The 14,421-nt window shown below is 37.5% G+C and overlaps 1 protein-coding gene across 1 annotated transcript; it reads right to left on the bottom strand.

Moving 5' to 3' along the window:
• Nucleotides 1-8,527: 8,527 nt before the first annotated feature.
• Nucleotides 8,528-10,339, bottom strand: LOC140169197 (uncharacterized). The gene is made up of 2 exons (XM_072192455.1): nucleotides 9,796-10,339; nucleotides 8,528-9,582 (listed from the first exon to the last, which is right to left on the bottom strand). The coding sequence occupies exons 1-2, from the start codon at nucleotides 10,337-10,339 to the stop codon at nucleotides 8,528-8,530; spliced, it is 1,599 nt and encodes a 532-aa protein (XP_072048556.1).
• Between the last annotated feature and the right edge of the window lie 4,082 nt (nucleotides 10,340-14,421).

The following is a 14,421-nucleotide window of genomic DNA, read 5'->3' as shown; positions in this document are numbered from 1 at the left end:
TAGCACAATCAGCGCATGCTCGCGAATCTTACTATAAATAGGGGAATGTTATATATATGTATCTATCTATGTATCTATCTATGTATGCACATAAAGGCTCCGTCAGTTTCGATCCAAATGTCACCAAATTCATACGGGAGATCGCGGAATATACGGAAACGGTAATGCGAAAATTTGGTTGAAAACGGTCAAGAATTGGCCTCAAAATCAGTGAAAATGTGGTCCGTTGCTATACTAGGTAAACAAAAAAGGAGTCAGTTACTAAGCTAGCCCTGCGCGTCGCACGGGCGTATCTAATGCCAAGCCGCTCGCGTAGCGAAGCGATACCGCGCGGGTAACGCAGCACTACACCATGGCACGCGTAAACGACGCAGAGACACGTAATGAATGATATTAACGACCGTAGCGTAATAAATACGGGAAAAAAGATGTGTGTTAAAAAGTACAAACAACATATTGAGGTAGGCCTACTATAAGTAAAAAAGAAAACAAAATGAGGACAAACAGGCTGTACGAGTATGTGGGTTATAGTTAGTCACAAAATGAAAACGGGAATAAAATAGGCTAAAGAAGGAAAGAAAGAAACTCTTCAGGAAATGTAAGAAAAAAAAGCTATAATAAGATCAGGAAATTTAAATAAAAAGGCTATTAAACTGAGGACAGAATTAAATAAATAACATGAAAACGGGAAATCACAAGCTATGCAGCAAATAAAAAAAGAAGCTAAAAGGGAAATGTAAGAAAGGACAGATTTAGAAAATAACGGGAACGGGATTGAATAAATAAAAACACATGGTCAACGGAAAATCGCAAGCTTAGCAGCAGAATTTTTTAAATGGAACAAAATTGGCCCATGTAGAAGAAACTAAAAAGAAAGAAAGAAGTTCAAATGGAAACGTAGGCTTAAGGAGGGTCAGGTTCAGATAAATAAAATTTACCGTTTCAATGATTCTACCTGTTCAGTATTTACTCCTGTTTTAGTGAACGCTCTCCCATTTACTCACCTAGCGGGGACCCGCGCGTAGCGCGGGTGTCCCGCTAGTTAGCATAATTTTCGCTAATCATCACAATAAGCGCTAACACATTTAGTCTGACCAGCAATGCAATCTCGTGCAGAATGTTTGTTAAAATTAACATTCTACTTGATTAGGGTGTCAAGTGTTCAAAAAATTAGAATGTAGTTTTTTCCAAACGGGCTAAGGGTGTCAAATCCAAGATGACCGCCGGTTAACCATAAAATATTCAACATGGTGCGACCAAGGTATACAATACCTCAAAGAAGAAAAAAGTCAATGGTCGCATAGAATGCTAAGTTAGAGGTTAAAAAGGTTAATGAACTTTTTTACAGCGGTTATTCTCTGATTCAACCAAAAATGATTACAAATTTTTGCTCTTGACACACGGAATCAAAATAGAATAGTTTAACATTTTTGCAATGTTAGTATGCCTATGGTAATAGAACTGAAGTCACAAACCAAACACCATGTACTACACACCTTGGTCTGGGGCGGACATTTTAAAAATGAATTTAGAAGAGCAGCAACGACATCACTTGCATTACATTCCAGATGTTAAATCTACATCATACGCAAAATTTGAGGAAATTTGCACGAGTCCATTTTATTTTAGGGCCATTTGTCTATAACTGGTCTTTACATGTAGCCCTATGGAGAGAGTGCCCGTTGAGGGCGCTATAACCCCATTTTAGGAACAAAATGTGATTTAAAAAAAAACGGCCTCGTGCGAATTTTCTAAAATTTTCAGAGTATGTAGTATGAACATGTAGAAATATAATCAAGTAGTTGCCCTACTTGCTCTTCTCCGAAATAATAAAAAGTCCTATACCTCAGTGATAATGAAACCTAGGTGTGCAATGTAGGAAATCTTGACCCTTTATATAGCATCTAGCATTAACATTTTGAATCCATATCAATGCAAAACTACATTTATCTGTTCCTTGAACCAAGCTAAATAATTTAGCTCATACTCGCTTTAATCGGAGAATTTTGAAATTTGACTCCTGTGCTAAAGTTCATTGACCTTTTACCTATTTTATCATTAAACATCCTAGAGATATGCGGCCATTGACTTTTTTGTTCCGTATGATAAGCATATGAAAAGGTTTGACTACAAAAACGATTCTCTTATAAATGCATCTACGCACAGTTTCCACCTCGATACACCCGAGTACACAGATATTCCAGCACAGCGAGTCTGGTCTCCACGCAGTCTGTATTATACTACACAGTTGAATGCATAGCATCATAAGAGCTGTGTAAGATCTAATGAAATATAGACATCCGTGATTGTTTTTTTGCCAAAACCTCCGAATTGTGTTGTATCGAACGAAAGCTAACACAGATAACACAATTCAATGTTATAGCAAGGCGAATGTGGTAAATCTGTTGAAAACTACCTATCCAAGCATATTTTTTGACCAAAATGTAGGTTTTAAAAGTCAAAACCTCAAGTGTTCCTTACAATATTCTTCAAATTTTATGTCATTAATTGAAAGAGCACACTTATATTTTCCATTTACTAGCTACATTAGAATGAGCAATGGCTAATTCTCTTTAAGTTGCAAATCTTGTGCAAAAAGTTACTGATTTCGCCTGTTTTGCCATACGGTTGTAAATTCAAAGAACTATGATTTTGCCAAAGCGCTTACAAATTGATATGAGGTTGAGGTATTGCACAACTTGATCGGAACATGTTCAATATATTTTGGTTAACTGGCAGTCATCTTGGATTTGACACCCTTGGCCCATTTGAAAAAAAAAAAAAGGCACCCTATTTTTTAAACACTTGACATCCTCAAAAGCAACAAAATCAAGTGGATTTTGCTTTTAACAAACATTCTGACGGCATTTTCATTGTCCTGACTAATTGAGCTCAATACGCTAATTACCACACGTTGCCGCTATTTAGCATTATTATTGTGCTATTTGATAATTTCATTTTATTTCATTTTTCGAAGTAATTAGGACAATTCGCGTTTATTAATGCATATTTGATAAAAGTGCTAAAAAGCCAGTTTAATGGCAAATAAATGTATGGGAGAATGACAAGTACGAGGATGTTTGTAGCAAGAAAGAAAGTCCGAAAAACGCGCTAATTGCGGCTAATTAGCGTGTTAGCTTGCGCTCGTTCAAAATATCATTTTAGAACTCTCCCACGCGCTCTATTAGCGCAATAGCACTAATTACCGGATGCTTGCTAATTCGTATAATTAGCGCTAATTAAGAAGAAACCGCGCTAATAACGCTAACGCTAATTAAACAAATTGGCACCATTTTGTTTTTGAGAGAGCGCAATTAAAGCTAATCATACTCGCAAAAACTTAAGACTCCAAAAAACACTATAAATTACGTTAAGGCCCTTCACAAATAATTCTTATTTAATCTTATTTACTGTTTCAGATTTTTAAAAAGGTACGAGGAAACTTTTAATTATTAATTACTTTATTTTGGTCACAGCCCAATATCAACATGAATTTAATAATATTGAAATCATTGTTGATTTTATACATTAATACGAATGCGGGGGTGTTCTTTGTTTGTTTAGCATAATAGTTAAGATGATCAAAGTAAGAAAGTAGCAAATCAATGTAATTAAAATGTCATTTAACAGGGAAAATGTCAAATAAATATCAAATAATTAAATATCTTGCCATTTTCAGTTTTAGGAACAGTAAACTCAAAATCAGTTGTGATTGATTAAGCCTAATTAAACTATTGGCGGTATATTGTTTTCGAATGAGCGCTATTTAGGGAGCTGGCATTCTCTTCGGAACTGATTTCAATACAATTTTAGCTTGTGTAAGGGTTAAGGTGTATCGGTGGAGGTCATAATTTTTTTTGCCGAAAATTGAAGCTGACTTTTTGTGACCCCTCGCCTTCCGAAGAAAATGCCAACCCCTTTATATAACAAAGGTTGATTTAATTTAATTATCGGCGCACCCAACAACTGTAATTATTGTTCTTGTCCCCTCGTCAAGTTAATCCAATACTTACTTTAAATAGGTTCGAGAATAAATTCACATGAGGCGGTCGTACTTCAATTGTGTAGCGTGGTATGGGTACTCTGATTGCTACTTTAATGGTATTAAAGAAAATATACGCTTACTAATGTTTAATCTCTTGCAAGATGCAACCATTTTAAAGTCATCATTCGTATGATATTTCATTAACGCTTGTGACCTTGACACAAGGTCAGTGTACACGCCATTCATTCATATAGAACCTACGCATTAATTTGACTTGCAGAAGATGTTCCTTGTGATATGCTTGTCATCTTTGTCTGCTCAAGTTTGTCTTTCTTGGACAAGAAGCCAAATGCTTCACGAAAACCGTCGCGATAAAACTTACTACTGAAGGCGTAAATAAAACTGTTAATTGCAGAATTAACGTATAAACCACCACGGCCAACAAGAGTTATTGTCACTTCTTGGCCTCGTGATAAAAAACCAAAGCCATTAATGTTTTGAACAATGGTGTTCAGACTCTTTACTCTGTATGGTGACTGGGTGACAAAGAATACGATACCGTTAATAACAAGAGCTCTTGCTACTTGGTTCCGAACTTGAATGGTCTGGTCTTGCTGCTTTGATGATTCTGATGATGCCACTGAACGCGTTGACAGAGCATGGATTATAAACGCGTAAAGAACGCTGTTGATAACCATTGCCAGTACAAGAGAACCGAATTCAATTATATCAATAATTACCGTATACAGCTTTAGGATAACACCAGTACCCATTGGTCCGCATGTGCGAAAGTTAGTCAAATAGTTAGCATAGATTTCGTCATCAGGCCAAATTAAACAAAACTTGACCACCTTTCCTTTACCTGGTGCAAGAGTGAAGGCAGAGATTACCCCTAAAATCCACACCACAGCCGTCATTTTAACGGCTCGGCTCCTGCTCTGCAGTCGCATATGTATTAAAGGCTTACACACCGCAAGATATCTTTCGAAGGACACCAACGTAATCATGCCAATTGAGGTCAAATATCCACAGTACGGTATGAAGAAAGAAATATAGCAGTAATACTCATTTTTGAAAGGAACATGAAGACTCACTGGTAAGGCATAGAAGGTGAGCAAAAAATTTGCTGGTGCAATGCATCCTATGAGTAGATCTGCAGTAGAGACACCAACGAGATACAGATTGGTTATCGTATGCATTCGTTTCAGTCTTAACACCATGTAGATGAATGCTAAGTTACTCAGTCCTGTCATAGTGACTATAAGGGGAAGGATATATCCATTGACGAGTATGTCTGTGTCTGATTTGAGCCAATCGCGAGCTGCAACTTCGTCTTGAATATAAATGGTATCCTCTCCACTACAAAGATGATCAGAGTTGTTACCTGAGAAGTTGTTCATAATGAAGCTTCGCACTGGCTACATCCACTTTTTTATTAACAGAATAAAACAACTAAAGATGCCTGACCAATTTGGTCAAGTAGTGTATAGCGTAAATAAGTCTTTATTTTATATGATTTACCCGTAGTTAACTACAAAAGCAAGCAAACTATTTGTAAAGATAGTCTACATAAAATGCAAGCTCTCTGAAAGGTGTCGATAATTTTGGGATTAAAGTTGTTACAATCGACGTGCAAGAGCATCTCTTTCATGGTCTACTTCTGTCTAGATGGATATGCAGTTTCACATGCGGACCCCTTATCGTTCTGATCGTTAGATCGTAATCTAATTTGGTTTGTAAAGGCACTATTGGTGGTTTGGTACACAATGTTTCCATTCTTGTTTTATGCCTGCATCGCTATTAATATCATATGAGCTTTTGTACAGGCTCAATATCAATATCAATTTGAGGAAAGAAATGCCAATTGTAAAGTAAAAATATAATTATTTTAACAATATTAAGTTTTTTAAAATCTAATTTACGGTGCTTGTGTGTAGACAAGATAGACAATAGCACGTAGCAGTCTTTTGTCATATGCAGTGCAATTTGAAGCGAATTGGACATACAGAAAATAAAACAGAGACACATAGAAAAGATGGAGAAAACAAGGGAAGAGCTGAGGGACCATGAGGGAGAGTGAGAAAGAGGAAAAGGTAAAAAATTCAAATCATTTTTGGCTCCCTACAACAGCACAAAATGTGAACCATATGGAAGTATTAAAATAACATCATTCCAATGCTACATATGAAAAGAAATGCTTTATATCGTTTTTCATACCGATGTAGAACGTGCGTTTAAATCTGTCTAGAACATTAATGCCTGCAATGAGTGATATCTAAAATTTAAATTGAATTAAATTGCTCGATACCAGTAATAAACATCTCAAAAAAAGTAACTAACCCCCCTTAAATAATGGCCATTATTCAAAAAGGGGCTATTGCATTACAAATCTGTAAAATGCGTTGGAAGCAGAATTTATTTCTGCGCATTTTGACACCTTAGTGTATATTTGGCGCATCATCATGTTTATTTAGTTGCTCTGAAGATGGCACTCGCTAGAGTTCCAAAAACTCAACCCTCTGAAAAGGACTTCTCTAGGGACAGATTAAATCTTACTCATGTTTACCGACCTAGAGTACCAAGTAATTTCAAATAAGAACACGCAATGTCTAGCTTAGTCATTGTAGGGGTTAGACTGTCCCACAGTCTGGGTTCCATCTGTGGGTAAATAATTAGAGCTAAAACCATCTTCTCCTTCACTCCAAAGATTAAAACAACACACCACTAAGCCCTAATTATAAATGACAACAAAGTTATAGTGCTTCTAGAGCACTGTGTGTCAACGAAAACTCAACAGACCAACTTGTTTATTTTTTCGTCCTTATTGCGATGGGTTTTGGCCTACTTATTTCCTCCCTCACAGCGTTGCAGAATAAAAATAAAATAATCGTGCTGTCTATGTAATCAGGAAACTACAGAGGCGATAGTGTACATTTAAATTTGTCATTACTACTTCATGTTGATATTCAAACAGTGCTATAAAGTTGTCTTACCAAGGAATGTGTTTGTATTAAAAGAAATAATTGTTTTACAACTTGGATGAACTAGAATTACTTTTATGCAAATCCGAAAATTGCAACAGATATTTTTCATTTCTTTAAGATTTAGCGGTATTACACCACGTACAGTTGGGCTACATTAATAGCCTCATTATAGTTTTATTGATACTGGCAAAATACTTGCCTGTATGTGCTTGTTGTTCTGCTATAGCGTATAGAATCTGTGTTAATGATACTATAACCACGCAGTCAATTAATTTATGTCAACATGTCCTTCTCACGAGGCTGTGTTTATATAACTGAATTCATTTATACAAACACAACCTTGAGTAAATTAAAGAGAGTACTTAAGGGATCTGGAATGAGCGTTTCGATAGTATTTTGTGTGGGACATGAGAGCACATCAGACATATCGAATTGCATTCCTAATACGAAGAATGTCTTCTTCTTTGTGGTGAGATGTATCCCTCGGTGGCCGAGTATTATCACATCCATGGAGCAAGTGCGGTGCAGAAAAACACAAAAGGTGCAGAAAATAGATGAAGGTGCTGTACAGTGCGGCTAAAAGTGTAGTATAACATCTGGCTTTGATCTTTTGTGGGCAGCTTCTGATGTTTCGCTGAAGAAATGCTTGAGTGCTGTTGGCCTTCTTGCAGATTTTGTCTACATGGGTGCTCCACGACAGGTTGCTGGTAATGTTTACACCAAGGTATTTGGCACAGTCTGTTTTCTTGAGAGTTTCATTGTGGATGGTATATGGAAATGAGATGCAGTTTCTCTTGTTGGAGATGGTGATGACTTCGCATTTACTTGGGTTGAAATCCATCAGCCAGTCCTGTTCCCACTGCTGTAAGTTGTCCAAGTCTGCTTGCAAGGCTGCAGCATCAGAAGTATCATGAATGGTGCGATACATAAGGCAATCATCTGCAAACATTCTGGTAGCAGATGAAGCCATCGAAGGAAGGTCATTGATAAAGACCAAAAACAGCAGAGGGCCCAGGACTGTGCCCTGTGGTACACCAGAGGTAACACTTGAAGTGGTTGAAGACTGACCCTCAACTAAGACACGCTGGGTGCGGCCAGTGAGAAAGTCTCTGATCCAGTGTAATACTTGGCCACGGATACCATAGAAATGCAGTTTCAGAAGTAGGCGTTGGTGAGGAACTCTGTCAAAAGCCTTGGAAAAGTCAAGTAGTACTGCATCAATCTGCTGTTTGGAGTTCAATCCCTTTGCAAGGTCGTTCAGAGTAAGTATGAGCTGAGTCTCACAGGAGCGGCGCTTGCGAAAACCATGTTGGTCATCTGATAAGATCTTGTGTGTATCTAGATGGGCCATAATGCTACTATGGATGATGTGCTTCTGAATTTTGCCGCATATTGATGTCAGGGAGATAGGCCTGTAGTTTGATGCAGTGCTACGATCTCCTTTCTTGAAGACAGGTGTTATCAATCCCTCCTTCCAAACAGCTGGGATGCAACCTTGATTCAGGGTTGCTTGGAAGAGAAGTGCCAGTGCAGGTGCAATCTCATCTGCCACCTCAGTTTAAAGTCTTGATGTTATGCCATCCGGACCAGATGTTTTATGAGGATTAAGGTCTCTCAAAAGCTTGGCAACACCACAAACATGAACTTGAATGTCAGGTAGCTCTGGGTAGGGGCTTGGTCCCAGGTCAGGAAGATTATCTGTATCTTCGCATGTGAACACGGAAGTGAACTGTTGATTCAGGATCTGAGCTTTGGTCTTACTGTTGCTGTGTGCAATACCATCCCGCTTGAGAGGTGCCACACCTGAGTTGTCACATTTCTTGCTCTTGATATATCGCCAAAACTTCTTGGAGTTTGAGCTAAAGCTCTCACTTGTCATATTGTTAACGTAAGAATGGTACCTTTTGCGACATTCTGCCTGGTCAAGTTTCTTCAGTTCTTTGTAGTACTGCCAGTCAGTTGGGGATTTGGTTCTCTTGGCTGTTCTAAAAGCTCTTTTCTTACGTCTCGAAAGTTTCTTCACAGATGAGTTGATCCAAGGTTGGTTAAAGCGCTGAGAAGAATACTTGGAGGGTACACAGTCTTCCATAACTTGACAAAGCTTCTTATCAATAAGATTCCAAAGCTCCTCCACTGGAGTGGATGTGTCATTATGCGCAACAAAGTCGGTAGAGAATTCTTTAACATCTTCCCTGATCTTGTCTAACTTGGCTCTGTTCCAGAGGTAGATCTTCCTCTTTACAGGTCGCTGTCTCCTTGCTCTTGTAGCAGAATCCACTAATACAGCCTCGTGGTCACTTACCCCGGGGATTACTTTACATTTACTGACAAACGAGGGTCTGTTGGTAAGAAACAAGTCCAGGATATTTGTGCCGCGGGTTGGCTCATCAACCAGTTGTTCAAGACCGACATTATTGATGGTTTCCAAGAATGTTTCATTTATTATTTTGCGGTATTGGTAACTGATGATTGAGTAGTTTTCCCAATATATATCTGGTAGGTTGAGATCTCCAGCTACCCACAAAGTTGATGATGGATAATTCTTGGCTATCGATTCAATGTCTTGGACCAGTTTCAGAATATAATCAACATCGTTGTTGTTAGGTCTATAAGCTGCACAGACCACAAGTGGTTGACGATCAACAAGCTCAATTTTGATGGCAATAATTTCACTTGAAGTTTCAATGGAGATCTGCTGGCATATTAAGTCAGATCGTGTACTGATGAGGACTCCACCATATCCATCTTGTCTATCCTTACGCACAGTCTCAAATCCAGGAGGAATAACCTCGCTGTTATGTACAGCAGGTGAAAGTCATGTTTCACATCCAATGATCACATCAGGATGGGCAGAGTCTACAAGATTCCAAAAGGCTTCTTTCTTAGCATTAGCACTCTGCAAATTGATGACAAGAACTCTGAGAGAGTCATTGCTAGTCGTTTTAACCTTGGTTGAATGTTGAATTGGAGATGAAGCAAATTTTGGTAAGCCAATATCACTGCCGAGAGGTGACTGAAGTGGTTCTGATGATACAGGATCAAGACTCTCAAAGCTGTTATTTGTCTCTATCGTGAATGTATCAAATAGATGTAGGGAGTAATTTGGTGTCTCGCAACCAATGCATGTCCAACTTGCTCCAGCACTGACAATATCATGGTATACAGAGCTGGTAATGCCCATACAGCGCCTGTGATACATTGCGGCACATTTATCGCATCCTAGAGCAGGTTCGTCCCACACGCAAGGTTCATTACACACCAAGCAATGCCATTTAGTATTGCTACTATTTGATCTTGAGTTTGAAGAAATACTATCGCAGGATGATCCTGTGCTGGGACCTGGGTTCATTTCAGTGTTAGATGAATACATAGTCAGAAGAATGTACAAGTATATATAGCAAACACATAAATGGCCAAGGATTTTATAACTGGCTAGGAAGATACTCTGCTTGAGCTGCATAACTTTGAATTGAGTATGGCATGATAAACCGTGAGCTGGGAACCACGTATACTGCAGAGTGAAGAGATGCCACGCCCTGATTACTGTAGTATGATATCACAGTTGAGAATTGATGCAAAAGTCCATGACAGCAATGGCACTCGATGTAAACATAATCGGAATAAATACCACTGACCTTAGTGTAGACACAAGGCATCTATGCCACCATGGGAGTTACTGATGATGAGAGAAAGCAATGTCACCAGGTAACAAAATTCAGCAACCTTGGCATCCCATATCATACTGTGTAGGTAAGCTTAAGTCCAACATGTGCAAAACAGCAGCAAAGAAAATTGGTCCAGATTTTCACAACTAAGATGAATATGATAGCAAACTGGTCTAGTAGATGCTGGAGTGTTGGCCCAGAAAAAGTGAAATTCTGGATCAAATGTGGAGAGTAAAAAGTGATGTGCAGTCAACACAGCACAGGCTCCAAACATGATGTCTTTCTGATATCAAATAATTTTTCATTTTTTGAAAATCACGATGTAATACAAATTTTATGACAAATTATTAAAATTTGATATTTTTCATATTTTTGATATATAACAGTCCTCGAAGTAAATTCTATAAATCTAATGACATATTCTTAAAGTGTATGTAGCTGGGAGGAAAAGCCAATCAATTGAAAAATTTTGACCTTTCATATTGAAGATATGGATTTTTTCCGCAAAATGACCTAATTTGTTTGTGTTTTGGGAAAAAGATCCATATCTTCAATACGAAAGGTCTAAATTTTCAATTGATCGTCGGCTTTTTCATCCCACCTACATACACTTTAAGTAAAAATCATCATTTGCGAATTTCAAAAAATCAAAATTATTTTATATCAAAAGGACATTCTTCGTATTCAGAATGCAATTCAACATGTCTGATGTGCTCTAATATCCCACAATAAATACTGTCCAAACGTTCATACCCCACCCCTTAAATGGGGAAACTTAGGCAAGCGATAAGAGAAAATATATTTACTTTAGCACTTATGGATCCTGCCGATTGAGAATTAATGTCTGTTAAGTGAAGGCTGTTATTTGAACAGTTATGGGATTAGTTAATAATATTATTTTGATAGGTTTCAGGTGGTGGTCGCAGTGCATTCTCTAAATTCAGTAAATTTCCATCGTCAATCGTGTAATTGAATGGGATTATATTAAAATTTTAAAACGCTTGAAATATCACAAACAAATAGGCCTATGTTAATAAATAATATAAATACAAGCTAAGACCGTTGGGGTTCGATAATGAACCACACAAAATTAACCGAGTATATTGGAAAATGCCATACGGCCGGCCGGGCGGTGTCACAAGTTGCCGGCTCTATCATGCCACTCGCCGCCTGATAGGTTTCTACCTCTTACAAATGTTATTCGGGTCAAATTTATTGTCAGAACACGGAGATAAAATAGCATTGAAATAGAAATAGATGTATCAAGGACGTTTATGAACATTAATAAATAGATGTATCGAGGATGTTACGTTTATGAGCATTAAGACATAGATGTATCAAATTGTTATACGTTTATGAACATTAATAAATAGATGTATAGAGGATGTTACGCTTATGAACATGATTTTCAACATTGTTAACAATATTGCTAGTATGTCAACAAATGAAAGTTCTGTAATTTGTTGAAATTCTTCAATACTAAATTATTTTGAATGTCATCAAATTGTAAATCTCTAGTCACATTTTCGATGTATTAACAACTAGCTATGTAGCAAAGATGTTAACTTCATGTACAAAACATTAACGCTCTTATTTTGTAAACATTGTAAACCCATAGGTACTTTAATCAACAATAAATGTTCTGTGATTGTTCATTATCCTTCATTTCTATTAGACTTTCAGTGTATTAGCAAGTAGATGTATATGTATAACAGATGTTATTCGTTTGTAAACACTTTTTTTTCATAAACATAGGATACCCAAAGCTACTTATTATGCTAACAATGAACGTTCATTGACTGTTAGGCTAAGTAAACGTTTATGTATATGTATTCAAATTCTGCCTCAAGGTTCCTGCTTAAATTGTGTTCAAGAATCAACTAAGATTTATTTGGCCCACCTTTTGCCAGTAAATAGGCTGTCAGGAATTATCCAGTGTATTTTTATTACACGTGCCCGGTCTTATCACTTGGTACACAATAGCTCACCAATCTGAGAAAGAAAGCCTGTTTTAATCACAATGGTCAGAATTAAATAGTCAACATGATTAGACAAATAGGCTACACTGTCCATACACTGAGTACAGTCTCATTGCAAGATCATGGGCTAAATACCGTAGTCCTTGTCATTTGAGGTAAAAACATACTCATTATGATCGATGCGAATTATAGAAACAGTTAAAACAATAAAATAACTACACCTTTATCTTGACACTTCCTCATTTGCTCGCCCTGTTCCTTTTTAAAGGAATTTGTATTTATAATAACTCTCCTAAACCCAGACTATTCCGCTTTGATAGTAAACTCCCTTCCAAATAATTATCAAGCTATGTAACGTGACTGTGGCGTCAATTATGATAGCCCCGCACACCGACACCGCCTGGCTAATAATTATTTGGTGCAGCAGAGACACTAAAATGAATACACGGGATCGATACACGTGAATTGCTATGCACGATTTTGATATCAGACGAAAATCTTCAGATACCGGGTTAGAAAATGATGAATATCTCCCGTAAATGATTTTTTCTCAAGAAACCAGATGTGGTCTCATACACTTGAAAATACGTGTTGAACAGATATGATAGTCGCTAGAATGCGCTTTGAAGATTGGCCGTGCGCTTTGAACTCAAAATCTAACCAAAACTCACTACTAGGCAGTATAAAAGTCGATGACCATTGACCTCAATGGGGTATACAAGCTTATTCACGCACAACCAAGATCAATTACCCGGCTATTGTGAGTAGCCTTAGTCATGTCCCTCGACTAATTATTCGTCTAAATAGCTTCAAAGGTCTGAACCAAATGGCCAATCGTGGCTGTGGATTCAACCTACCATGGCGATTTCTGCCATGAAGATATAGGGTCGATGACACTGTTGTCAATTCAAATATGGTAGGCACATAACATGCATGCCCCAGTTGTATTGTCATTTTGCGCGCGCATTGGTTATGATCAATAGACGATCAATGAAAACCTATTTCAAATATCGCCTTGCTTGCTGAGATCTACATTAATTGGTCAGGCTAAGTAGCCGCTTACACAAACGGCAATACAGTGAGACCACGGATGTGATATATAGAAAACTCGTCTGACCCAGGATCGGTAAAAGTGAACTCCCACAAAATGCTGGGAGCTGGAAGGCAACTTGCCTACACATTGGTAGGGTCCATGTATCGGGTTTATTTAATGTTGTATAATCTAAAGTCTGCACAAAAAGAAACTCAGCTGTTATAAATACGCCTATAGCTTCAGATCTAATAATTGTTTCCACAATATTTCTACATAGAAAGAAGGATGATTTATTTACGCGCATTTTGATACCCCATTTGTCCAATTTGGTTCAATATTAACAACACAGCTGGGTTTTAACGAAAAAATATCCGAATTTAAAAGTTGCAGTTATTTGTATTGATTTGAAGTCAGCGCGAAGATAAATGGAGGGTTTTACGTGCCACAATGCTTGCGTAATAACCATTGATCGCTGTAAACTGCAACTTTTAAATTCGGGTATTTTTCTTTAAAAGCACTACTGTGTTGTTAATATTGAACGACATTTGACAAATGGGGTATCAAAATGCGCGTATATAAATCATCCTTCTTTTTATGTAGAAATATTGTGAAAACAATTATTAGATCTCAAGCTATAGGCGTATTTATAACAGCTGAGTTTCTTTTTGTGCAGACTTTACATTACAAGTCGTTCTCCATGGACCCGAGGGAGGGTCTATGTAGGGGTTAGTTAAGTTTATAAAAGTGCAAACATGTGGGATATAATGTATTTCAT

Source organism: Amphiura filiformis, chromosome 14, assembly GCF_039555335.1.
Source record: "Amphiura filiformis chromosome 14, Afil_fr2py, whole genome shotgun sequence".
NCBI lineage: Eukaryota > Metazoa > Echinodermata > Ophiuroidea > Amphilepidida > Amphiuridae > Amphiura > Amphiura filiformis.
This window is presented reverse-complemented; position numbering and strand designations above follow the sequence as displayed.